The sequence below is a fragment of the Elephas maximus genome, chromosome X (genome assembly GCF_024166365.1).
Source record: "Elephas maximus indicus isolate mEleMax1 chromosome X, mEleMax1 primary haplotype, whole genome shotgun sequence".
NCBI lineage: Eukaryota > Metazoa > Chordata > Mammalia > Proboscidea > Elephantidae > Elephas > Elephas maximus.
In genome coordinates, this window is record NC_064846.1 from 20,255,135 (window position 1) to 20,281,856 (window position 26,722).

A 26,722-nucleotide genomic window follows, 5' to 3' on the forward strand; every position below is an offset into this window, starting at 1 on the left:
AATATTTTCTCCCATTCTATGGGTTGTCTTTTCGCTTTCCTGATAGTGTTCTTTGATTCACAAAAGTTGTTCTCTTTGATCCATTCCAATTTATCTGTCACTGCATCATTTACAGAAACAAAAAGAAAACAAATCCCAACAACAACGGAAAAATCAAATCCCTGGAACAACCAACCAACAACAACAATGAAGGGAAACAACCAAGAGGTACAGGGAAATGCATGGTGACACTTTCCTAGAAGGGAACACCAGGCAGCTTTTGATGGAGAAACATAATGAATAACATAGAAAGTTAAACATGAAGGGGGAAAGCAGGTTTCAAGTTAGTATATTCCTAATTTTATTTGTGAAAATGCACCCTGGCAGGGCCAGGGTCCATCCCTCTGTCATGGCAGTGCCACAGGCCATCACCACTATTGCTGACTCCTGGGGGTCCCTCACCCCAGGCTGGGCTCCTCTGATCACAACCCTGTGTCCTCAAGGAGGCCTCCCTTCTGGGGCGCACATCCTGGCCCCCGCTGCCCACACCCCCGGCTTCTTACCAGCCTTCTCGTCTGCTTGCCAACCCTCACCACTGTCCCAGCCAGGAGTTCCTGGTTGGGCTTCTTCAAGAAGCCACTGGGAGTGGGCCTCTGATGGACCTGAGCTGGGGGCTAAGGTGAGGGAAAGGGAAGCAAGGTGCCCAGGGCCTGGCAGTTTGCCTTCTCTACAACTCAGCACCAACAGGGACATCAGGGAGCCAATGGGGCCTTTACCACCTACAGCTGCGGAGGGTTCTCAGACTGGCTATTTCACTTCAGTTCACCCTCGCCCACCCTCAGGGTTCAAAAGAATTAACACTTTTTAAAACCAGCCTCTAAAATGGAAGAAAGGACTTTTGTATTAGGTTGTTTGAACAAAGGACTTAGGTATTAGCTTGCACCTCAGGGCTGGCCTCTGCTGCCTTCTTCTCCTAGGGCAGGGTCCCAGTTGAGTCAGGTCTCAGAGCTTCTTCTGAACAAACACCGTTTTACTGCTCCAGCCACCCCCTTGTCCAGGGCACAGCCCCAAGAACCCACCTTCGCCTCCCCCAGGTCATGGCCCTCAGATAAGGTGAGCTCACCACAAGCCCCTCCCCTTCCTCCGGGGCTACTGCATCAACCAGAAACAGGAGGCCTAGTTTTTATTGTATTTTACTTGAATTCGAGGACTCTTTTTTTAAGAGTCAACGAGATTTGACAAGAGCAGAAACAAGAACATTTCTCCGACTGGGTTGTGCTGACCAGTACAGAGTTAATCATACAAAGAAAAACAAAAGTCGTCTTATTCAGAACGTTAAGTCTGAAACCCCTGGGAAACAGGCTGCAAATAAATAAAGTGCACTGTGAGCCCCTCAGGCAGCCAGGGCCCAGGGCACAGGAGAAAGCAGAGGAGAACAAGCAGAAGCACTGGAACTGCCCAAGCCAAAACGGTAAGAGAGCAGGGGGCAGAAACAAGGTGCTAACAAGCTAATCCCTGTCCCTGCCCCTCCCCTAGCCAATATGAGCCAAGACACCACAGCCAAGGCCAGGGCCAGGTCCTGGACTCCTGTGCAGGGGTGGGGCTTCCTGCAAGGGTGGGGGGGTCTCTGAGAGCTGAGGGCAGGGACCCTCGAGCTCTGCCACATATTTCTCCTGGAGGGAAAGGGGTGTGCTAGGCCCCAGTCCGCTCCTTGTACAGGGAGCTCATGCTGCAAACAGCTCCATCCCCACCAGACACGCAGCCTGCAGGGCCTCCTGCTTGCCACTCTCAGGACTCTTCCTTTCAGGTTGGCCCAGGAAGAGGCTGGACCTGAGGATCGTCACCCAGAGGAGGAGGCCTGGGTCTGAAAGGGCCACATCTGTGGGTCAGACCCAGGAGGCCTCTCACTCCTCCTCAGCCCTGTGTGGCTCTTCTCTATCGAGGCTGCCCATCCCCTGACATCTGTGAATGGAAATGGCAGGTTGCCAAGCACCCAGAGTGGTCCTGCGTGGGGAGGGATGGGGGGGGTAAGAGGCGCCACCTGGATCGGGAGCTGCTAGGAGGCTTGGCACAAGGACGGAAGCCATCGGGCCCTGGCTGTGGGGACTGCAGAGGCTGGGCTGAGGCAGGCAGAAGTCTTCTTCCAGGCCCTCATCTCCAGCTGCGCAGCTGAGGAGGGAAGATGGTGACACTAGACCTCTCTGTCCCTGGGCTGACCAGGTTACTGCAGTTTCCAATCCCAGGGCCTCTGAGTACTTGGGCTACAAGCAACCAGTGCCAGAGGTGTGGGTGGGGGGAGAGGTGGGAGGCCAGGGCTGCTCCCTGCTCCCCCCTGCTGGTTTGGAATGCCAGTTAGCAGCACACCCAGAGCCTCCAGCACCAGGACGAGGCCATGTGGACGACATTCTCCAGCGTGATTCTGGGGGTGGGAGCCAAGCCTGGGGACAGAGAGACAGAGGTCATGCCACGGGTCCCAACCCCATCCCACCCTGGGTTTATTCCTTCACCTTTCTGGTTACAGTATGTCCCCAGGAGCCTAGCCACAAACCCCCCCCCAAACCCACCACCACTTAAGTTACATGGTTTGTGCCACCCAACTACTGAGGAGCCCTTGGTCAAGTGTGGGGTGGGGTGGGGAGACTAGACTCGGGGTGAGGCCCTTGGTTCCCAAGGGGGTTCTGGGACTCATCTCTCCTGTTGCCCTTCTCAGCTCAGACTGTCCTCCTGGTCCTCCCTGTGACCTTCCATCCCACCCCAAGGAAAGCAAGATCCCAGGTCCCCTAGCCCTGGACTCCTTTCTCTCTAGGGCCTCTGGGAACCCTGTGTTCCCCTCCCCCATCCCCGAAGGTGCCAGGTCTTGGAGAAGCCTGGGGAGGGGAGTGGGGGCATGCAGGCCTAGAGACAGATTCTGCTCCCTACCTCCTATCTATGTGACAAGAGGCAAGTTCCCAGCCAGAACTGGACCACGGGGCAGCCCCACCCCGGCCTCTGCTTGCTGGGCCTCTGTGGACGTCTCTGTCAGGCCTCCACTCAGCTGCTCCTCAGGCAGCCTCAGGGCCAGGGGAGTCCTGCAGGGATTTGGCAGTCTTGACCAGGCAGAGCAGGGGCGGGTCACCACCTACACACCCCCATTCCTGAAAGAGAGAAAGAGATGGAGACTCAGCACTGCCTCCCACCCAGAGAGGTCCTTGTGTCCCCAAGTGCTGCCCCTCCAGCCCTCTACTCCTTCACCTCCTCTCTGCCCGCTGACCCCAGCCTGAGGCTGCTGTCTGGCCACGGAGAGCCTCCCCTCCCTCCTCCTCAGGCCCACAGTGGGCTGTCCACGTCAGAGGGTGGACTTCTGTGGCACTGGGAGTGTGCTGAGATGCAGGAACAGCAAAATGTGCCAGCGAGGGGCAGTCTTTCCCTCTCTCCCCAGTCTCCAAAAACAGAGCTTTGGGGGTGCCCTCAGGTGGGGGGGGGCAGCAAAAGTGGCAGTAGGCACAAGCAGAGCCCAGTGCCCTGACCCAAAGACAGGGCAGGAGGCTGCTTCGTTAGGGGCCAGGGCCGCGAAGGGGGCAGACCTGGGGTCTGGCCAAGAACAGACCATCCTTCCTATCTGCCTCCGCCTCCGCTGTCATTCCCTCCAGTTCAGATGACACCATGGGGCCTCTGGGGAAAAGGGGAGGGGACTGGGCCGCGGGCGACAGGGAAGCCGCATCCCTCCGCTGCAGGCTGACCCTCCCGAGGCTGATGCCGCCGCCCCTCACCCCATTTCAGAGTCACTCGACGGAAGTAGGGACAAGGCACTGGCCTTGCCTTTCTTTCCTCGCTCGCTGCTCCCCATGCCGCTTTGCAGGCCACCTTCCATGTGTGTTTCGCCCAAACCACCCAGGGCCTTGCGGTCTAGATTCATTGTCACCGCCTCTCTCCACCCCAGTTCCATCCAGCCTCTCCCTCCTACCTTTTGCGTCTGGACCAGTCTAATCAACTTGCTGTTTTCTCCAAAAGGGCGCTTTTTTTTTTTTTTTTTTTTTTGCCTCCGTGAGGCAACAGGTCGCCGATGAGCAGGCCCGTGTGAGTTTCCGTGCGATGGCGCAGTGACAGCAGCACCTGTGCGCAGTCAGGCAGGGCTCGGTGGCCGTCCTCTCGCCGGGGCCACAGTCGCGGGCCGGGCCCGTCTCCCTCCTCCCTCTGCGGCGGCCGCGCTGTCCTTCATGCGGCGACCCGGGCCGTGGCGGGCGGGGGGACGTGCGACCCCAGCCCGGCCCCCTGGCTCACTCGATGCGCACCTGCAGGCGCACGTTGAACATCACCGAGGCCAGCACGTAGAAGTAGGGGAAGTTCATGCGCAGCCGCCAGGCCAGGTCGAAGAAGGTGAGCAGCGTGCGCGTCAGCCCCTTGCAGAAGGCGCCGTAGGAGCCGCGGGCCGCGACCGAGCGTGACAGCCGCACTGCCAGGCCCGATAGGGCCGCCGCCGCCGCCGCGGACAGGGCCGCCGACGCAGCCATGGGCGCAGGCCCCGCCGACCCCCGGGAGCGCGAGCAGCGGGAGCCGCGCGGAGCCGGCGGCACCCTCCCTACCTCCCTGCCCGCAGCCTCGCCTGCGTCCCTCGCCAGCTGGGGCCGCCGCCACAGCCCCTCCTCAACCTCTAAAGGGCGGCCCCGCCGCCTCAGTCCCGCCCCTCGCCGGCTCCCGGCGCTGCCGCCCCCATCATAGCACCTCCCCCCCGCTTCAAGGCACCACAGAGCTGCGGAGGCCAGCAAAACCCCGCCCATGAGGCCCGCCCCACCGCCTCAGCCCCGCCTCTCACCTGCTTCCTGATTGGCTGCCCACATCATAGCTCCGCCCCCTTCCCGGTGCCAGAGTTGCACCGCCCATAAAAAAAAAAAATTTTTTTTATATGACCCATCCCCAGCATAGCTTCACCCCATCCCAAGCGGCATACAGTTGCTGAAGCAGACAAAACCCCGCCCATGGGCTACGCCCCCACCACCTCAGCCCCACCCCTGCTCACAGGACCTGCCCACACCGCCTCAGCCCCTCCCATGGGGCCCGCCCCCGCCGTCTCAGCCCCGCCCCTCGCTGACTCCAGAGCGGCTGCCCCCAGTGTAGCTCCGCCTCCTTCCAGGTGCCTTAGAGTTGTGTCCCCTTACGAATCCCAGCTTATAGGTCACGCCCCTGTCGCCTCGGCCCCATCCCTCCCCTCTCCTCCTGCCCCGCCCACGTGACCCTCCCCTGCAGCCTCAGCCCCGCCCCTCTCCATTCCCCTGAGAGACCGCCCCCCAGCATAGCTCCGCCCCTTCCAGGTACCAAGGAGCTGAGGTGGCTGACAAAGCCCCTCCCATGGGGTCTTCCCCCACTGCCTCAGCTCCACCAACTCCACTGCCTCAGCCTTGCCCCTCGCTGGCTCTCTGAGTGTCTGGTCCCCTTCCTAACTCAGCCCCCTTCCAGGCACCGCAGAGATGGCTGCTGCGCCGTCCACAGAATCTGCCCCTACCGCCTCAGCGCAGACCCTCTCAGGTTCTTCGAGCAGCTGGTCCCAGCATAGCTCCACCCCCTTCCAGGTGCAACAGGGAGGCGGTCACTGAGACAGCCCTGCCCACAGGACTCACCCCCGTTTCCACAGCCCCGCCACCCGCTCACAGAATCCGCCCCAACAGGCATATTCCAGCCTCCTGCCCAGGGGAGGACCTGTATTTGCTGACACAGCCCCGCCTCCTGATTGGAAGGTAGTGCTTCACCCACCCACTGCCGCCAGGGGATGGCTTTTTTTGCGGGGCGGGGCGGGGGGGGAGTCGAGGGCCTGAGGGTCTGGACTGCTATCTTGGTTCTGTTCAGATTGCCTACTGGAAGGCCCTGCCCATTCCTCAGGCCCCCCACCCCTCCCACTGTCTTCAGTGCCACCAAGCACCCGAATTTCTTTTCTTTCTGGTATGTTTGCTGGTGATGTATATTTCTTTATTGGTGGCACTGATAAGGAATTTTTGGTGCATTGCCCGTTGTCCTTTTTTTACCCAATAGTGATTTCCAAGCACTCCCACCCCACCCCCCTTCTTAATCACTGTTTACCCTGGATACTGCACAGGGTGTTTTCAGGGTTTCATTTAGCATTGTTTGGGCCTTTCTTGCTAGAATGCTTAAAAAGTTCTTTCGCGGTTTCATCTAATCTTTATTCTATGTGAACTAAACCAAACCAGATCCAATTGGGAAGTACAATATTGTATTTGTGCCCTACAAATAAATAGGGCCCTTATTTTCTATAGTCTCTAGGATACTTTAGGAGCCCTGGTGGCACAGTGTTTAAGCATTCAGCTGCTAACCAAAAGGTGGGTGGTTCGAACCACCCAGCTGCTCTGTAGGACAAAGATATGACAGTTTGCGTCCATAAAAATTACAGCCTTACCATACAACCCAGAAATCCCACTCCTTGGAATATACCCTAGAGAAACAAGAGCCTTCACACAAACAGATATATGCACACCCATGTTTATTGCAGCTCTGTTTACAATAGCAAAAAGCTGGAAGCAACCAAGGTGTCCATCTATGGATGAATGGGTAAATAAATTGTGGTATATTCACACAATGGAATACTACGCATCGATAAAGAACAGTGACGAATCTGTGAAACACTTCATAACATGGAAGAACCTGGAAGGCATTATGCTGAGCGAAATCAGTCAGAGGCAAAAGGACAAATATTGTATAAGACCACTATTATAAGACCTTGAGAAATAGTATAAACTGAGAAGAACACATACTTTTGTGGTTACGGGGAGGGGGAGGGAGGGAGGGAGGGAGAGGGTTTTTTTTACTGATTAATTAGCTGAAAAGAACTGCTTTAGGTGAAGGGAAGGACAACACTCAATACATGGAAGGTCAGCTCAACTGGACTGGACTGGACCAAAAGCAAAGAAGCTTCCGGGATAAACTGAATACTTCAAAGGTCAGCGGAGCAAGGGTGGGGGTTTGGGGACCATGGTTTAAGGGGACTTCTAAGTCAATTGGCAAAATAATTCTATTATGAAAAGATTCTGCATCCCACTTTGAAATGTGGCGTCTGGGGTCTTAAAAGCTAACAAGCGGCCATCTAAGATGCATCAACTGGTCTCAACCCACCTGGATCAAAGGAGAATGAAGAACACCAAGGTCACACAACAACTAAGAGCCCAAGAGACAGAGAGGGCCACATGAACCAGAGACCTACATCATCCTGAGACCAGAAGAACTAGTTGGTGCCCGGCCACAATCGATGACTGCCCTGACAGGGAGCACAATAGAGAACCCCCGAGGGAGCAGGAGATAAGTGGGATGCAGACCCCAAATTCTCATAAAAAGACCATACTTAATGGTCTGGATGTGACTAAGGAATCCCGGCGGTCACGGTCCCCAAACCTTCTGTTGGCACAGGACGGGAACCATCCCCGAAGACAATTCATCAGACATGAAAGGGACTGGACAGTGGGTGGGAGAGAGATGCTGATGAAGAGTGAGCTAATTATATCAGGCGGACACTTGAGACTGTGTTGGCATCTCCTGTCTGGAGGGGGGATGGGAGGATAGAGAGAGTTGGAAGCTGGCAAAATTGTCACGAAAGGAGAGACTGGAAGGGCTGACTCATTAGGGGGAGAGCAAGTGGGAGTAAGGAGTAAGATGTATATAAACTTATATGTGACAGACTGATTGGATTTGTAAACGTTCACTTGAAGCTCAATAAAAGTTAATTAAAAAAAAACAGATATAAAGGGAAAAAAAATTACAGCCTTGGAAACCCTATGGGGCAGTTCTACTCTTTCCTATAGGGCTGCTGAGTCTGAATTGACTCAGTGATGTCAGTGGGTTTGAATTTGGTTTATGATTCTTACCAACTTTTATTTAATGTCAGTCTTCAAGAAAACCTAAATGAACTTTAAAAGCAGAAATAGGATAAACATCATTTTCTAATCACAGTGCAGTAAAATAAAAATTAAGAGGAAAATGCCAATATTGTACAACTCTTGTGTCAAAGAGGAATTAAAATAAAAACTGCAATAACAAGTGATTTGGAACTCATCAATGAGAACATTATACGTAAAAATTATGAAATGTGATCAAAGCTAGACTTATAGAAAATTTCATAGCTTTAAAAGTGCTCATGAGAAACCTGTACATAGATCAAGAGTGAGTCGTTTGAACAGAACAAGGGGATACGCCTGATTTAAGTCAGGAAATGTGTGCATCAGGATTGTATCCTTTCACCATACCTATTCAATCTGTATGCTGAGCAAATAATCCCAGAAGCTGGACTATATGAAGAATGGGGCATCATGATTGGAGGAAGACTCACTAACAACCTGTGTTATGCAGATGACACAACCTTGCCTGCTGAAAGTGAAGAGGACTTGAAGCACTTACTGATGAAGATCAAAGACCACAGCCTTGAGCATGGATTGCACCCCAAGATAAAGAAAACAAAAATCCTCACAACTGGACCCATAAGCAACATCATGATAAACGGAGAAAAGATTGAAGTTGTTAAGGATTTCATTTTACTTGAATCTACAATCAACACCCATGGAAACGGTAGTTAAGAAATGAAATGATGCATTGCATTGGACAAATCTGCTGCAAAGGACCTCTTTAAAGTGTTAAAAAGCAAAGATGTCACTTTAAGGACTAAGGTGCGCCTGACCCACACCATGAAGTTTTCACTCAGCTCACATGCATGTGAAAGCTGGACAATGAATAAGGAAGACCCAAGAAGAATTGATGCTTTTGAATTATGGTGTTGGCAAAGAGTATTGAATATACCATGGACCACCAGAAGAATGAAGAATGAACAAATCTGTCTTGGAAGCAGTACAGCCAGAATGCTCCTTAGAAGCAAGGATGGCGAGACTACATCTCACATACTTTGGATGTGTTATCAGGAAGGACCAGCCCCTGGAAAGGACATCACGCTTGGCAGAGGGTCAGTGAAAAAGAGGAAGACCCTCAAAGAGATGGATTGACACAGTGGCTGCAACAATGGGCTCAATCACACCGACTGTGAGGGTGACACAGGACCAGGCAGTGTTTCATTCCGTTGTACATAGGGTTGCTATGAGTTGGAACTGACTCGATGGCACCTTAGAACAAACAAATGCTTTTATCGTTAAACAAAGAATTAAAATAAAATATGCCGATATTTATTGAAAGCTTACTATATGTTTGGCCTGCACTTAAATATACTTCATTTAATTTTCATTGTACTTATTAGGTGGGTACTGGTTCTTGCCCTGATGTTTTTGAAATGCTCAGAAGTATAATTAGGCATATCCATGCAATGTTCTATGTTACCAGTTTCCGAGAACTGTTTCACAAGTTTCTTGTTTGAAAGGCACACGTATTTATTAATGCTTAGTATATACAGGGCACTGTAATGGATGAAGAGATAAAAGATGCCCTCTACCCTGTAAAAAAACCCAGTCACGTGTGTTTATGATACGGATTGGGAGGTTGCCACTCATACCATACTTGCGGTTAATCCTCCTAGCTAAAATGGACTGTATTAAATACAGAATAGTGTATAAACACAGCACCATCGTTGCGCAGAATAAAGTGATTCTGACTTGAGGTAGGGGCAGGAGTCAACTGCAGTGCTTGCCGCCACAGTTCAGGAGAGCAGTTCTAAGTTATTCAAAGAATTAATTAATGAGACTGAAGCAGGAAGGGCATATACATATCCACTTTATTAAACTATTGCATAGATACAGAGCAGTTGGGCATATCCATTCTAAGGCACTGTTCTGGTTTGAGTGCAATTTCACAAAAAAGAAAAGCCATTACATTCAGCATTTTCATTTCTACATTCAGACTCCTCCCATGTTACATGCTTATTGCTACTGGGATCCCAATTTTAACCCTAGAAATATAGCAGCATCATACAGGGACCTGGATGACAAGAATCCTGGCTCCAGCACTTGGTATGATTTGGCACTTAATTATAAACTCTTTTGCATTGTTCTCCATGTTTCCCAACTCTTGTTTAACTAAAGATATTATAATAACTTTATGAGCCTGACACATAACTTGTTTCTTTACCAGCTTCCATTAAGCCTAGAACAGGTTTAGTTAGGTACACAGCAGATACCCAACAAATACATATACTGAATATTACTTCCAACAACTTCAATAGAATAGAAGAGATACACTTCCCCTGATTCTAGTTTAAGGAAAGGATGGCTGGATATTTTCATGAAGAGAAAATACTTGGATATCCTATTTTATTTTACAAGAAGCCAGGCTCTATAAATATTTTCACATAATAACAGCTCTAATGGACAAAGAATTCTTCCCTCACTGAAAGAAAATTTAACATGAGTATATGAGAACATTTATATAATGAGAACATTTAGATAAGGGGTGTGTGTGTGTGTGTGTGTATAATTTTAAGTAAAATTCAAAGAGGTTGAGAATCACTGGGCAATGTACAGATTATCTGATTTAGTGACCCTCACCTCCCTAAAGTGATTGTGTGTATTACATAAAAGACATATATGGTTGTTTAAAGAATTTTTTGATGACTTCTTGAAATAACTGAAGATAAATAGGCTTGGGAACAATGAGTCTATATTGGTGGCTACAGAAATATTTGTTTGAGACAGTTGTGTTCCAAGGAATATTTGCAGAACACTACTTCCGGGTATACATGAAAAAGAGTTCTGGAGTCAAATAAGTTTAGGAAATATTGACTCAAAAAGGTATTTGTGTTTTTGTTCCTTTACTGGAGGACCTCTCAAAGACTCTCACATGCTGATGTGCACTGTGAATCTACAAAGGAGAGACAACACAAAGCATTTCCCAAACTTATTTGCAGAACTAAGTGTTCAATGGCTCATATTCTGCAAGAGGCTGATTTAAAGGAAGGATACAATTTTAAATGCTCTGCGAGACACTGACTGAATAGCAAAAAAGACTGAAAAGCAATGGATACCAATTCATCGGTCAATCTAAATTAAATCAGATTCTACGTCAGCTGTCAAGTGGATTCTTCCATACCAAAAAAACCCAAACCCAGTGCCGTTGAGTCGATTTCGACTCATAGCGACCCTGTAGGACAGAGTTGAACTGCCCCATAGAGTTTCCAAGGAGCACCTGGCGGATTCAAACTGCCAACCCTTTGGTTAGCAGCCATAGCACTTAACCACTACGCCACCAGGGTTTCTGGATTCTTGCATATACCTTATTTATTCTGTGAACAAAATAAATCACCAAATACTCAGCTCTAAGCAGCATCACCACAGACTGCCAACTAAGCATGATAGCAAATTTTCTAACACTCCAAAGTAAATGTTAAAAATTAGATTTTCTTAAACACAAAAAATTTCAATAACACAGTCCTTACTAGGTAAATGTCATCCCCTTCATTCTTATGTTCCTGACACATTTTTATAGTTTGACCAATTTCATTGTTTCCTAGCTTTCCACCTAGGGCATATCCTAATGCCTTGAACTAATATATCCATCTTTAATAATGACGCAGCAAAGTAATTTTGATACTGCTAAAATAAATATGTCAGATAGACATGGTTACTGAGATAATCCATTATATTGACCCTAGACCTGAAAGGAATGTCATCATTTATATGTTTTATGCTTACACCTATGATATGGTTGGCTTAGTACACAAAAATTTTTATTATAATAAAAAAAAAAGTTGTGGAGACAGAGTAAAAATCAAATCCGGGAGAGTTGTAAGAGTAGGTGGATACTCTAAAACCCATATGCCTTGGAAAATGAGTTTTAAAAATAGCCAAAACAAAAACAAAAAACAACAACAAAAAAAAAACTGTCCTTCCAGGACAAATAGGCTCTTGCAGGTTAAGACTTTTATGAGTTAGTGTTAACTTCTGTAGGACCTGTTTCCCTCAACAATTCTTAAAGAAATCTTCCCTAAAGTGAGTGACTTGGTGCATAATAAGACCTGCTCTCTGTCTGAAGCTTTTGGAACAATGACTACACTTATACGGCTTCTCCCCTGTATGAATTCTTAAATGAATAACAAGGCTTGGTCTCTGTCTAAAGCTTTTCCCACAGTAATTACATTTAAAAGGTCTCTCTTCTGTGTGAGTTCTCTGGTGCAAAGTAAGAGCCGTCAGTCGAATAAAACTTTTCCCACAACTGTGACATCTATGAGGTTTTTCACCTGAATGAGTTTTCAGATGTCTTTTAAGACTAGATCCATGACAAAAACTTTTCCCACACTCAAGGCATTTATATGTTTCTTCTTCAGAATGGGTTCTCTGGTGCCCTATAAGGTGTGACCTTCGAGTGAATCGCTTTTTACATACAGTGCATTCATAGGGTCTCTCCCCAGTGTGAAGTCGTTGGTGTCTGTAAAGGTCTGAACTACGAAGGAAGCTTTTCCCACATTCGGGGCACTTGTGAGGTTCTTCTCCTGAATGAATTCTCTGGTGCCCAGTAAGCTGTGACTTCCGAGCAAAACATTTTCCACACTGCGCACATCGGTGAGGTTTCTCTCCTGGATTCTTTTTCTTATGGGGTCTAGGAGTGACAGCTTCTTCCAGGTTGGAGCTCTCAGGTTTCTCTCCTACAGAGTGGTTCTGAGGATTTACAAGCTTTGTTAAATCTGTCTGTAGCTCCTCGGGTGGGGGCTCCCACGGATTTTCTAATGGCTCATAGTCTTTTTGCAAAATGGGACCATGTAGCGCATTCCCCTCTAAAGCAACAATAAATGGATACATATTCTCCAGCTTATTCTGTTTTGAAATATCTTCTTCATTTTCTCTCTCGATCTCAAAACCTGAGAGAAGAAATAGAAATTTCAGGTATCACCGTGTTCCAAGGAAAACAGAAAGTAAGGGACTAAAGAGAGTTACATTAAACTACTAGTGGGAAGACAGAAACTCCTAAGTGGAATCCCAAAGCTCTTTACCCTGCTGAAGGCTGAATTCTTCTTTTTTTTTTTTTTCTTTCTTAGTATTCAATGAATAATTACTTACCTATATTGGGATCATGTAATTGTTTCATTTCTTTGGAGGCTTGTAATTCCTTCATCCATGGCTCTTCTCTATGCTCCAATGGGAAATTCAGGTCAAGCTTTAGTATTGGATATCCTGGTCACAAGAAAGACGGGAAGCAGGATAGTTAGGATTACCAAAGGTTTTTCCGGAGTTTAGGCTGATTTCTTGGACAAACAGCTCCTTAATATCTACTTCTGTCTCAATTAGGATTACCTCACATGTAGCCACTGACACTTTTTTTTTTTTAATATAAGAACAGAACCAATATAAGAGGAATATCCTTTTGTGCTCAATTCAGGTTGTTTTCCTCTAATCTGTGGAAGGTGCATGAATTCATTTTGTGCTAAAGTCAATGAGCTGAATCAGTTCTGTATTTATTTTGATAATAGAATTAAAAGATTAGAGCCAAAATATGATGTAAATCTAAAGTTTTGGCATATTAAAACTGAGAAGCACTTTGTTACTAAGTACCAAGTGAGGAGAAAGAGGTAACGGTAGTAGTTATGAAACCGCTACCAGAATAATTTCAGTTAAGAGATTTTCAAATTAAAATGGAAACTGAACTGGGTTGGCAACATGCAAAAAACAATCTTTATATGTTCTTTTCAGCTGAAGTTGAAAAGGGGATTATCTTGAACTTAACCCAAATAATTCTTTGACAGTGTTTCTATCACTCTAAAGATGACAAGGAAAAATCTCAACCACTCACTCTCCCCCTGTGACCTACCACTCCTCTCCTCATTGATAGCAGTTATGGCTTGAATCTTCCTTTCCACACCCCTTCTTCTCCTTCCTCATCTCTGGAAAAGTTTACTGCTCTGCAATAAAATGTGAGCTGGAAAATACTGATGTATGATTTAAACGTAAGGAAGGAGATACACTTCCAGCATGACACTGTGAAGAGCTCTGTGGATCCACTCCCCAGTGAGTCTGGTGAAAATTATTTTTAAAAAACCTTTTAAAGTCCTCTGGAAATGGTCCTGGGGGATACAGCAAATGAAGAAATGTCTAAGAAAAGCTACTAAAATTTGGTAAGAATGGCAAAAGTCTGAAGTATTTGAATCAAGGCCTCTCCCTTTCTTCCCACTCCAAGCTTAGCAAGACAGAAGCTTCTATCCAGAGTAGTACAGTCAAGAGAACAGGGATTCCTCTTTCCCCAGTTCCCGGTCAGAAGGCCATCTTCCTGGAAGAGGAAGGATGTTAGTATCTCTTATCCTGGCCCCAGCTACCTGTTGCTGTTGTCATCATTAGCTACTGTTGAGTGGGCTCTGACTCATAGAGACCCTATGTATAACAGCATAAAATGTTCCCCCATACTGTGCTATCCTCACGATAGTAGGTATGTTTGAGCCCATGGTGTCAATCCATCTCTCTGAGGGTCTTTAAAAAAATTTTTTTTGCTGATCCTCTGCTTTACAAAGCAAAATGTCCTTCTCCAGGGGGCTACCTATTACTGAGGTTAAATTCCAGGCAAGTATGACCAAGAGGTAGGGGCTCCCTTTTTCCACCCAGCATCCACTGGTGGGGTTAAGGCTCTACCTTGGATGTGGCACCACTGAGAACACTAGGGCCAAAATTCTCCTTGTCCCAATTTGAAAGTTTCCATACTAGGGTAGGCAAGCCAAGAAGGCCTGAGGCGACTGTCCCCTCGCCCTTACCTAGCACTCAGTTCCTAAACCAGCAATGTCACTCAGAGATATGAGCACCATTGTTCCCCCCCACCAGCTACAGAGCCCCGTGGCTCAGAGATTTTGCCTGGGGGAGTAGCAGGCCATAAAGCAGATAGCTCCTAATCTCTTCCCCCCAAAACTGAATTCATTTTCAACAGAACATGGAGAAGTTCAAGATTAAGGGGCCTCTCAAAAAGAATAGATGTTGTCTTGAAAGCAACTGGTAGATTTTCTGGAGATACAGGCCAAACTATAGGACAGCTGGTTTGTAGGAGAGAGCTAGAGAAAGAGACAACTGGCAAGAGCCCTCTCGGGGTCAAAACAAATTTCAGAAATGGACCTCAGGAACTAGCCTTTCAAAGGAGCCTGAATTTGATTGAATTAATCTGTACAGCAATTTATGCTCCAGGTCACTGTTGAAAACATGGGAGCAATCAGGTGACAATCAGTGGAACTTAACAGCTGGGTCTGGTCAGTGCAAGAGAAAGTCAAAGGAGCCCTGCGAAAACCACTGTCATCTCAAGGTGGCTGTGGGCATAACCAAGGCTATGCCCAATGAGGAGCAATACCTGAGGCTTAACATTGTAGGAGGGGGAACACATCACGAAAATAATCTGGCCAGTCACTAAATAAACAAGCAAATAACAGTATGCCCCAGGAGATGGGTGCAAATACACAGAGTTACTACAACGTATTATCTAAAATCTCCAGTTTCCAACAAAAAATTATGAGACATGTATGTCAATAGGAAAAGATGACCCATATACTGGAAAAAAGCAGGCAAAAGAAACTGATTATGAAAGCAACCAGATGTCTGATTTAAAAAAGACAAAGATTTCAAAGAAGCCATTATAAATATGCTAACGAACTGCAGGAAACCATGATCAAAGAAGTTAAGAAAGGTTTGATGAGAACATCACATCAGAGAATATCAATAAAGAGACAGAAATTACAATAAGGAACCAAATGGAAATTATGGAGTTGAACAATAACTGAAATTAAAAAAAATAATTGAGTGGCTTCACAGCAGATACGAACTGCCAGAAGAAAAGGATATGTGAACTTGAACATAGATTTATAGAGATTATGTGATCAGAAGAAATGAGAACAAGAGAATGAAGAAAAATGAATGGAGCCTTAGAGAAATGTGGGAAACCATTAAGTGCACCATCATACTAGTAATAGGAATAACAGAATGAGAGGAGAGAAAGGAACAGAAAGAAACATTCAAAGAAATAATGGCTGAAAAGTTCAATCATGTCTTATATCTTTCACTCAGAATACAGTCTAGAACATTAGTTTCCCAGTGATGATAATGCAATGCCCAGGACATTAAACTCATCTTGTATCTACAGCCAAGAAATTTGAAACCCTGGTGGCACAGTGGTTAAGAGCTATGGCTGCTAACCAAGAGGCCAGCAGTTCAAATCCACCAGGTGCTCCTTGAAAACCATATGGGGCAGTTCTATTCTATCCTATAGGGTCACTATGAGTTGGAATCGACTCGATGGCAACAGGTTTGGTTTCTTTTTGTATACTCTATTTGACCTAGTTAGTTAACTGACCAAAGAAAAAAAAGTTAACTGAAGAAATACTTAAAAAGTAAAAGGCTAGTAGGGGCAGGGAAGCATAGAGTGTGTGGTGGTTTTAAAATATGCCCTCGAATTCTTTGATATTCCTCCCTTCAAAAGGTGGGGCTTAAATTTCCTCTCCTTAAGTATGGGTTGGACTCAGTGACTCTCTTCTGATGAATAGAATATGGCAGAAATGATGGTTTGTAACTAGGTCATCAAAAGCACTGCGGCCTTCTCCATGCTTTTAGATCACTCACTCATGAAGCCTGCTGTCATGTCCTGAGGACACGCAGGTAGCCTATGGAGAAGCCCACTTAATGAGGAATTGAGGTCTCCTGGGTGGTGCAAATGGTTAACACACTCAGCTGCTAACTGAAAGGTTGACAGTTTGAGTGCCATCCGGGGTGCCCCAGAAGAAAGGCATGGCAATCTACCTCTGAAAAACCAGCCACTGAAAAGCCTATGAAACAGTTCTACTCTGACACACACGGGGTCGCCAGAGCATTGGACTCGACTTGATGGCGACTGGTGCCAATAAACCAAGTGGCCAGCCGTCTTGAAAGAGGGTCTTCTAGCCCTTGTCAAGCCTTCAGATGACTGCAGCCCATGTTAAAATCTTGACAGCAATCACATGAGGGGACTCTGAGTCAGAAACACCCAGTAACCACTACCAAATTCCTAACCCTCAGAAGCTCTGAAAAAATAAATACTTATTAAGCTGCTAAGTTTTGGGGGTAATTTGTTAAGGAGAAATAGATAACTAATACAAGGAGGGAAGAAGCAGTTTGAGGTTAACAAAGAAGGTGCTTCAGTGATGAATGTTCCCCTCACCCCATGCTCAGGGAATACCTTTATTACAGCCTCATTAACAAATAACTGTGTGCCATAAAGGCTCCACTGAATCAAGAAATATTATTATTATGGTGGGGTGTCTTAGTTACCTAGTGCTGCTATAACAGAAATACCACAAGTGGGTAGCTTTAACAGAGAAATTTATTTCCTCACAGTAAAGTAGGCTAAAAGCCCAAATTCAGAGTCTCAGCTCCAGGGGAAGGCTGTCTCTCTCGGTTGGCCTTCTCATCAATCTTCCCCCAGACTAGGAGCTTCTCTGCACAGGAACCCCAGGTTCAAAGGACTCCCTCTGCTCCCAGCACTGCTTTCTTGGTGGTATAAGGTCCCCCAGACTCTCTGCTTGCTTCTATCTTTTCTATCTCAAGAGACTGCCTTAAGACACAATCCAATCTTGTAGATTGAGTCCTACCTCACTAACACAATTGCCGCCCATCCTCTCTCATTAACATCATAGAGGCAGGATTTACAACATATAGGAAAACCACACAATACCAGGGAATCATGGCCCAGCCCAATTGATACACACATTTTTGGGGGGACATAATTCAATCCCTGACATGGGGGGACTGGAAATTATAGTACATTATTTGGGGTAGCAGGATAACCTGAAGAAATTTAGGTTGCAAGAATCTTCTCATGTTTTGCAGAAAGCATTTGTTTATATTTTGCTTTAAATTTCATTTCTCATATCCTATATTTTGCTTTAAATTTTCATTTCTCATGATCTTTGACATTTTGTGTATGATTTCCTAGTGAAACGTCATCAATTGAAATTAAAAAAAAAAACTCAAAGCTTTGACAACCAAAAATGTGTCCCAATTTTGGCGTACTAATTTCGAACTTCACATTTTCAAAAGATAAGCATGATATGTTTTATATTTTTGGGGCCAGCACTTCCTGTTTCTGATTGCAGACATTCTAATATGATTGCCTACCTCTAACATCTGGAAATGTCTGGCCTGGGTTCAGCTGAAGATTTTTTTTATGCTTATGTCTTTCTTGGATCACTTTTCATTGCAGAAATGAAATTCTTCACAGATTGCATCACAGTCAGCTCAGACCCTTCTCCCAGCCAGCTATTTGAACTTTAAATTGTAAGGCAAATGTATTGTGTATTATTCACATTTTATAGGCTTCCTGCTAGCAAGCCCTACAAACACTGAAATCTTTTTTTCTTCATTTCTGACACTTCCATTATCTGATTTATTAAGATTTCATCATGTGATATTTTCAAGACCTTGTTTTTAGCTTGTTTCCTTTAGTAAAGAAGGACAATGATAATATTTTTTCAATATTATAACCAAATTCCGTTTGATCTCTGACCTTGATTTTTGACTTCTATGTTTATCCTCTCTTTGAAGGTTATCTCATTATTTTCACAAAGTGCAGATTCTCATATGACAGAAGCTTTCCTGAATTTCCTCTAATCAGTCTTGTTTTGATCATCTCCCTTGGCTCCTTTTGCACAGACAGACATCTATCTGTGGCAAAGGTCTTCACAAATGATTGTTAGAATGATTCAGACTCAGTTCACTGAAATAGATTTATTTAAGTTGTTAAGTGCCCTCGAGTTGGTTCTGACTCACAGTGTTTCACACAACAGAACGACACACTGCCCAGTCCTGTGCTATCCTTATTCCAAAAGAAAAAAAGGCGGGGGGGAGGATTTAGCTTAGACTTCCAGTTAATCCACAGGTATGCAATTTTCCTTTAAGTATTTACTAAGATATTCCCAAAATGCAAAAGGTATTTTCACCTTAGTTATTTTTTTGCAATTAATATGTGTGTACGTGTCTGTGTATTCATTTCATATACCCAACAATGTAACTTTCTGGAATAAAATAACTTCTTGGAATAAAAACATATTCTAAATTTTAATACACAATCAAGTGACTTCTCCCACAGTGTTAAAATGGTTTCATTCTGCCAGTATCCTGTGTTTTCTACTCAACCTATAAGAGGATGTGCTTCACGTAATACATCCAGGATGTTTTCATTAGGAAAAAAAAAAAGTAAACGCCTAAGTAATCTTTAAAGGAACAACTGCAAAGCATATCACTTTTGCAGTGATGAAAAAGGGGTAATTTCCTCTCCTCCAAATTTGTATTTTTCACTTGTTTAATTGATTTTATCTATCCCTTGTTAAATACACTGAATTTCCAAGTGCTTTTTTTTTTTTAGAGAGTAAAGTATTAAAGCCAAGATTAATGTTGCTAAATGATACCATCTGTGAGCTTTTTACCCGGGCACAGCTGTTAAGAGGAGAAAAATAACATGGAGAATTACTATGAATATACCTACAGGCCCTTGTGCTTTCTCCTTCTAGATCCGGACCACCCTTGAGAATTCAACCACCTTCTGTAAGCCTTTGACTTGCAAATTGCTGCCTTCAACTCTAGTCTCTCTCTTGAGCTCCATTCCACCTTGGCCATTTCCATCCAGAGACCCATAAGCACTTCAAACTCCACATGACCCAATCTAAACTCACCTTCACTCACTAAATCGCCTCCTCTGTGTTCTCTATGTCAGTGAATAATATTAACACTACCCAGCTCACAAGCCAGAAACCTGGATACTATACTAACCCCTTCTTCTTCCTTACTCACCACTGACGACCAATTATCAAGTCCTATAATTTCTACATGAGAAATATCTTTTGAATTGGCCAAGATATCAATTCCATCATCACCAACTTGACAATGTTGTTATTGTTATTAGGTGCCATCGAGTCGGTTCTGACTCATAGCATCCTATGCACAACAGAATGAAACACTGCCTGGTCCTGCGCCATCCTCAGAATCGTTGTTATGCTTGAGCTCATTGTTGCAGCCACTGTGTCAATCCATCTTGAGGGTCTTCCTCTTTTCCACTGACCCTGTACTTTGCCAAGCATGATGTCCTTCTCCAGGGACTGATCCCTCCTGACAACATGTCCAAAGTATGTAAGATGCAGTCTCGCCATCCTTGCTTCTAAGGAGCATTCTGGTTGCACTTCTTCCAAGACAGGTTTGTTAGTTCTTTTGGCAGTCCATGGTATATTCAATATTCTTCGCCAATACCACAATTCAAAGGTGTCAATTCTTCTTCAGTCTTCCTTATTCATTGTCCAGCTTTCACATGCATACGATGTGATTGAAAATACCATGGCTTGGGTCAGGCACACCTTAGTCTTCAAGGTAACATCTTTGCTTTACAACACTTTAAAGAGGTCCTTTGCAGCAGATTTACCCAATGCAATGCATCTTTTGATTTCCTGACTGCTGCTTCCATGGCTGTTGACTGTCAATCCAAGTAAAATGAAATCCTTGACAACTTCAACCTTTTCTCCATTTATCATGATGTTGCTTATTGGTTCAGTTGTGACGATCTTTATTTTCTTTATGTTGAGGTGCAATTCATACTGAAGGCTGTGTTCTCTGATCTTCATTAGTAAGTGCTTCAAATCCTCTTCACTTTCAGCAAGCAAGATTGTGTCATCTGCATAACGCAGGTTGTTAATGAGTCTTCCTCCAATCCTGGTGCGCCGTTCTTCTTCATATAGTCAAGCTTCTCAGATTATTTGACAGTAGAGTAGAAAATTATCCTCCCTCTATAGAAGAATACTGATCGAGGGGGAAAATGTAGAACAGAATTTCAAATTCTCATGGACTCCAGACTTTCTGGATTCTCATTCATCATGGAGGCTTGATGAACCCCCAAAACTACTGCTCAGAGATAATCTTTAAACCTTAAACCCTTTAAAAATATCCCCCGAAGTATTTTTAAAATCAAACAATAGTTTAGCATAACTAGTAAAGAATGCCTTGAGCACTGTGCTCTTTTGAGGTCTATCTATATGAGATCAGACTCACAACAATAATTTGAAAGATCTAGATAAGAAACTTAGAGAACAGTGAGTTTATGTTAATGCGAAAGGAATAAATTAGAAAAGGAGGGTGAGAATGGTTGCACAACTCAAAGAATATAATCAATGTCACTGAATTGTACATGTAGAAAACGGTGAACTGATGTATGCTCTGTTATATATATTCTCAACACAAAAAATGAATTCTATATAAGAAAAATAAATATCCTTTATAAGTTAAAAAAATCCCACATAAGCCCCTTGCCTTACCTGGCTCTGGAAAAGGCTGGCATTCACCAACAGCACCATAGTTCATGTTCTGTGGCCCTGCCTGTGGGATCCACGCCTCTGCCACGGTGGCCTCCTGGGAAGGTCCCAGGACGTGGAGCTCAGGTGACTCCAGTTGGATGTTTGGTGGTATGTGTGCTGTTCCCACTGGTGCCAGTTCTTCCAAGAGCATTTCCTGCCTGCCAACCTGGGGGAAATGACAGAACCCATCACTCTGACGTCTAGACCAGCACTGCCCAGTGGGTGTATAACGGGAGCCACACATGTAATTTTACATTTTCTAGTGGCCATACAAAAACAATAGAAAGAAACAGCAGAGGTCAATCTTAATAGCATGTTTTACTTAACCCAGTATATCCACAATGTCATGAATTCAATGTGTAATTAATAGAAATTATTAATGAGGTATCTTACATTCTAAGCCTTTGGGCTCTGTTGTGCATGTTACACTTACACATACGTCAGTGTGGACTGGTCACATTTCAAGTGCTCAGGAGCTACAAGTGGCTAGCGGCTACTGTACTCGGCAGCACAAGTTTAGACCATATGAAGCTAAAGTCTAAATTAATAAGCAAAATCCAGAAGAGACAGAAAGGTGGGAAACCACAAACTCCTTTCGTCCTAGGGCAGCAGAACACTTGGGAGGACCCCTGTTAGGGCAGGACACCTGCCCTGATGCTCACAGCTACTTCAGTGCCCCTAATGCCTACCAAAAAGCACTGTGTGCCTTCTCCCAAAGATCCTGGCCTGGGCTTAGCTAGGAGCCTCCCCAGACAAAGCTTTCACAGGGGGCTTCTCAACAGAGGACACTGCCACCCCCCTGTCCCTCCAAGACATTTTGGATGGATGCCAGGTGGAGGCTATTGGAGTCTAGTAGGCCAGGGATGGGAGTCATATTCTCAATGTAGAATTGTTCCACATCTCAAACAACTTCAGACAAAGAACCTGTCAAGAACCTCACTCTCTTGATCATATAAATACAAATATCTTTATAGTTTTAGCATAACTTGAATTTTCTGGAATGCACTACTGTGAAAACCAAAGGAAGGCTATACTATTTTTTTTGCTCAGAATTTTACCAAGACTTGTTTGGAAAATCACATGACCAGCAGCAACACTGTTCATAGTATTTGAGCTGTATCAGCCTGAATTGCTGGTTGTTGTACTCACGGTGATTCTAGGCAGAGATGTAAGCATCTGACAACTTCATCAGGTCTTTATTAGGTATATGCTGAAATACACATTGTTGGTGGCGGGGGTTGCCGTAGGGTGACATCATTAGCGTACAATAAACTAGCTTCCTTTTACTGTTGCTTTAGATTCCAGCTAAACTCTACCTGACTTAGGGGTTGTCAAGTTTTTTTTCTGGAAAGGGCCAGACAGGAATATTTTGTCTTTGTGGTCCAAAAGGTAAAAGCCATTACTAGCTCTTGGCTGTACAAAAAACAGGCCCTGGGCTGGATTAAGCCCCAAGGCCATGGAATACTATATTGATGTTTTTAATCTGATGTATGCATAAAGGTTACGTTTGCTCTGAATTTCACTACAAGATAGTTAAGGGGAGTTTACCAAGTAACTTTTATACACCGGGTTTGGGGCTGAGAGTTGAGAACCACTGACTCATATGCTGAGTCTGGCAGAAGAAAAAAGTGAAACGGACTTGGGGCTGAAGGATAACACAAAGACCAGACATCTGAGCTGGCCCCAGCTGCCTCTGCTACTTCTTTTTCTCTGACAACAGAGATCCCACCTTCTTTTCTCACCTGCTGCTCTGGTATCTCAAGTTCTCTCTGTAAGTCTTCTATCAGTGCCACAACTCTTTCTCTGTTCTCTGGGCAGTGTTCCCTCACCCAGGTCTCTATCTCCGAGGGCAGAATAGTTAAGAATTGCTCCAACACTAGCAGCTCCAAGATTTGTTCTTTAGAACGCATCTTTGGCTTCAACCACTGACAGCAAAGCTCCCAGAGTTTGTTGAAAGCTTCATGAGGCCCGGCTGCTTCTTGGTATTGGAACTGCCTGAAGCGCTGACGGAAGACTTCGCAGTCAGTATCGTACTCTTCAAGCATGAAGCCCTGATTCAAGGAGGCCTGGATTGCACATCCCAGGGCCACAGCCATCGCTCCCTTCTGGAAGCTTAGAATTTACTTGGGAACTGCAGTACGAGATTCCGATTTGTTTCTCTAATCGTCGAGTGTCACCTACAGCTGAGGACAGGAAAAATACGAGAAAGTAGAAACAGCAGTGGTTACATGAGGGCATTATTAACTTATTTCCTTAACTTACTTTTTTTTTTCTCTCAGTGACTTAACAAATTAAGCTTTATTTCTTGTTCACATCACAGTTCCCATTGTTCTACAAGCAGCTCTATATGGTGACTTGGGAATTCTGGATCCCTTTTGGTATTACACCCTCTTCTAGGGTCTTCTCTCCCTTACCTTACTTTTCACGAAGGCCCTAAAATGGCAGTTCTTAATCTTTTTGGTGGTTTTGAGAATCTGATGAAAGCTGTGGACCCACTTCCTGGAAAAATACACATACATATCCGATTCTACACACCTCATTCAATTTCAAAAGGTTTACAAAACCTCCAAGCCCATCCATCCATGGGCCTTCTAGACTGTGCTGTCCAATATGGTAGGCACTAGCTCCATGTGACTAAGTTTATTAAAAATAAAAATTCATTCATCAGCCACACAGGCCACATCTCAGGTGTTCAACAGCCATCACCGCAGAACGTTCTTTTGGACAGTTCCGCTCTTTAACTCCATGGATGGCAGGTTAAGAATCCCTGCCCTTAAGGAACCACTATAGTTTTGCTGGCCTTTGACCTCACTTCATCTAATACCAATTGTACTGTTTTTTTCTGAATATAGGTAGATCTCAAAGGGTATGGAGGAGCAATACTAACAATATTTTTGAATAATCCAAAAAGTCCATCTAGCTTTAAGTACCTCTTAATAGTCTTTAATCAAAGGACCATAGGTAGAGCCATGTTTTGAAAGGGTAGCAAATCATTAATACCTCAGTCTTCTCATCTTGAGTATTTGCAGTTTTGCAAACATTCACATACCACCAGCACCCCCCCCCCCCCGCCCCGCTCCTGCAATGACATTCCAAGCTGCTTTCCTATAAGTCAAGGGCACCGCAGTAGGACAAGCCATCAAGAATTTGTTTTGCAAATATTTACTGAGTTCATACTATGCGCTAGATATTGTTCTAAGCATTCTGCATCTATTATCTCATTTAACCATCACCCAGTATTAGCCAGTGGGTATTAGTATTATTCTCTAAATACAGATGAGACAACTGACATTTGAGACTTCCCAGTATTGAGTAACTTGTCCAAGATCACATAGTAAATGCCAGAGAAAAACAGTAATAAGGTCAGAATTTATAGTCTCCCACAATTCAAATATCTGAAAACACCAAAATGTTTTTAGGGGAATCTGAGGTTACAGAGGCGGTCACATACATGTATCAACAAGTCTCAAGGCCTGGACCTGCCCTCGTGCTATGAGTCCTTTGTGTCTGCGTTTGCTGTGACAGCTATGTTTCTGTCTTCTTCCCTGGAGGGAACAAGGAAAACAAAACAAAACATACACCACTCAGGATTCACTTCCCACCTAGTCATCCAAAATCAACACACTGCCCCCATTTCATCCTCATGAAGGTAGCATGAACATCAGCGACAGAGCAACATCCAGGTTTGAGTTACCCGTTAGCTGTACGGCCTTGGGTAAGTGACTTAGCTGACACACAGCACAGTGGGCTGTATTTGAGTTATGAGGAACCGACTACCAGAGTTTTCTTTTTATACATCTTGTTAATAATATGTACTACATATACTGATGCAATGCATACTTTGCTGATGTTATCATTCTCAGATGTTCACTCCCAGATGTTCAATGTTATGATTATAATAAAAAGCAATAATAATGAAAACTATTAAAAAAAAAAAAAAAAGGATTCGACTTACGTCAGAACGGACTTACCACGGAGTCATCGGAATGGAACCCGTACTAAATCGGGGACTACCTTCATAAAATTTGCAGTCTGGCTGCAATTGCATGGAAGCGAATAGCGGCTTGCCTGGCACAGAGTAAGGTTATCGCTTGTTCCTCCGAAGCTTCCATCTCCCTAAGCCCAGGCACCTCACTGTCGCCTGAGGGAATCTCGGAACTGTGCCGACCTGGGCTGTGGACCCACCCGTTAGCCCGCTCAGCCTCACAGCTGGCCAGCCCTCCCCTCACCGACCCAAGCCTGCGGCGACCACGTCCACTAGGGATTGGACTCTCCCAGGGCTCCTTCCAGCGGCCCCTCTGAACTGAAAGTCCCCTTCACGCGGGTCCGGTGGTTTCTGCTCCAAACCCCCTCACAGGACCGAGGAATACAACAGTGTGCGCAGAGACGGCACCTGATGGACGGCGAACGGCACACGTCCCGGAAAAGTTGGAAATCTGGTTTAAGATCGGACGCTGCTGCCTGGCGCGGTCCCGCGCGCTCTTCGGTGGCCTCCTGCCGCCGCGAGGGGCGCCCACCCGCCCTGGAGGAATCCCAGGAAGGCCCGGCCAAGGGGCCGGGAGCGGCGGCCAGGACCCGGCCGGATAGAGGCTCGCCGCCGGCCGCTCCCTACTGTGCCCGCCACCCGGGCTAAGGCTGGAGGCGACCACTTCGCGTAGCCGGACTCCGCTGGCAGAGAGAGCCCTGCCAACTCGCGCCCGCGCCACAGGAACGGCCACGCCCTCCTTGCTGCTCCGGGACTCACCGACTCAGCCAGCACCCACGGCTCACCCACGCTCTCCGCAACTGCCCAGGGCGCAGGCGCAGAGCTGAGCTACGGACTACATCTCCCGGCAGGCCCTGCGCCACCCGCCGAGCCCACGTGTGTGCTGACGGAGGTGGGGACTGAAACTCTCTCAGGCCTCCTTAGTGTCCGGAGCGGCTTAGGAAAAGGCAAGCGTTTTTTCTTTTTTTTTTTTTTTTCTCCTCCCACGGCCTCCAAAGCCCCAGGGACGGGGAGGGGCGGCTTGGGGCGCAGTCCAAGTGAGGGCTCCTTCCCATCAGCCCTAGTGGAACCGGAGCTGGTGGGACCTCCTTTAAATTCGTTAGGATGGGTCAGTAAGCCTTGACTGGGATCTGTGGGGAGAATTTCTTGAGGGCGTTTGTTCAAAATTCACATTTCCGGCCCACCCTGACACTGATATATTGAGTCTCCCGTGGGCTCGGGTATTTGCATTTTAATCTTTCCCGGTAATTCTGACTCTGGAAGCCCACAGTCACACCATCCTTTGGACTTGCTACTTGTTTTCCTCTCTTGAAGACCTGAGTTTCGACCTAGCGACCCCGCCCACTCCTCTCTGACCTTATCTCCCACCCGGGGTCTCTTCGGGTTTTAGGATTCCCCCGATGGTCCTCATTGGTCCCGCCCCTGAATGCACATCCTCCCTCCTTGATCGTTGGGGACTGAGAGCGAGACCGCGTCCAATGGGCATCAGATGCGATGGTGTCATTCGGGAGAGGTACTCCCAGACC

General features: G+C 45.8%; 2 protein-coding genes across 4 annotated transcripts; both read right to left on the bottom strand.

The window, feature by feature from the left end:
• Nucleotides 1-1,012: 1,012 nt before the first annotated feature.
• LOC126069066 (small integral membrane protein 10-like protein 2A) lies at nucleotides 1,013-4,595 on the bottom strand. The gene is made up of 3 exons (XM_049871996.1): nucleotides 3,923-4,595; nucleotides 2,899-3,113; nucleotides 1,013-2,417 (listed from the first exon to the last, which is right to left on the bottom strand). The coding sequence occupies exon 1, from the start codon at nucleotides 4,467-4,469 to the stop codon at nucleotides 4,236-4,238; it is 234 nt and encodes a 77-aa protein (XP_049727953.1). The 5' UTR covers nucleotides 4,470-4,595; the 3' UTR covers nucleotides 1,013-2,417; nucleotides 2,899-3,113; nucleotides 3,923-4,235.
• Nucleotides 4,596-9,655: 5,060 nt separating this feature from the next.
• On the bottom strand, nucleotides 9,656-26,006 carry LOC126069068 (zinc finger protein 449). 3 transcript variants are annotated; one of them, XM_049871999.1, is made up of 6 exons: nucleotides 25,956-26,006; nucleotides 24,663-24,756; nucleotides 22,954-23,394; nucleotides 21,173-21,377; nucleotides 12,942-13,055; nucleotides 9,656-12,742 (listed from the first exon to the last, which is right to left on the bottom strand). In XM_049871999.1, the coding sequence occupies exons 3-6, from the start codon at nucleotides 23,305-23,307 to the stop codon at nucleotides 11,847-11,849; spliced, it is 1,569 nt and encodes a 522-aa protein (XP_049727956.1). In that variant the 5' UTR covers nucleotides 23,308-23,394; nucleotides 24,663-24,756; nucleotides 25,956-26,006; the 3' UTR covers nucleotides 9,656-11,846. The 3 variants fall into 3 exon arrangements, with proteins under 3 accessions (XP_049727956.1, XP_049727955.1, XP_049727957.1); XM_049871998.1 differs by lacking the exon at nucleotides 25,956-26,006 and adding an exon at nucleotides 25,605-25,949; XM_049872000.1 differs by lacking the exon at nucleotides 25,956-26,006 and adding an exon at nucleotides 25,445-25,949.
• Between the last annotated feature and the right edge of the window lie 716 nt (nucleotides 26,007-26,722).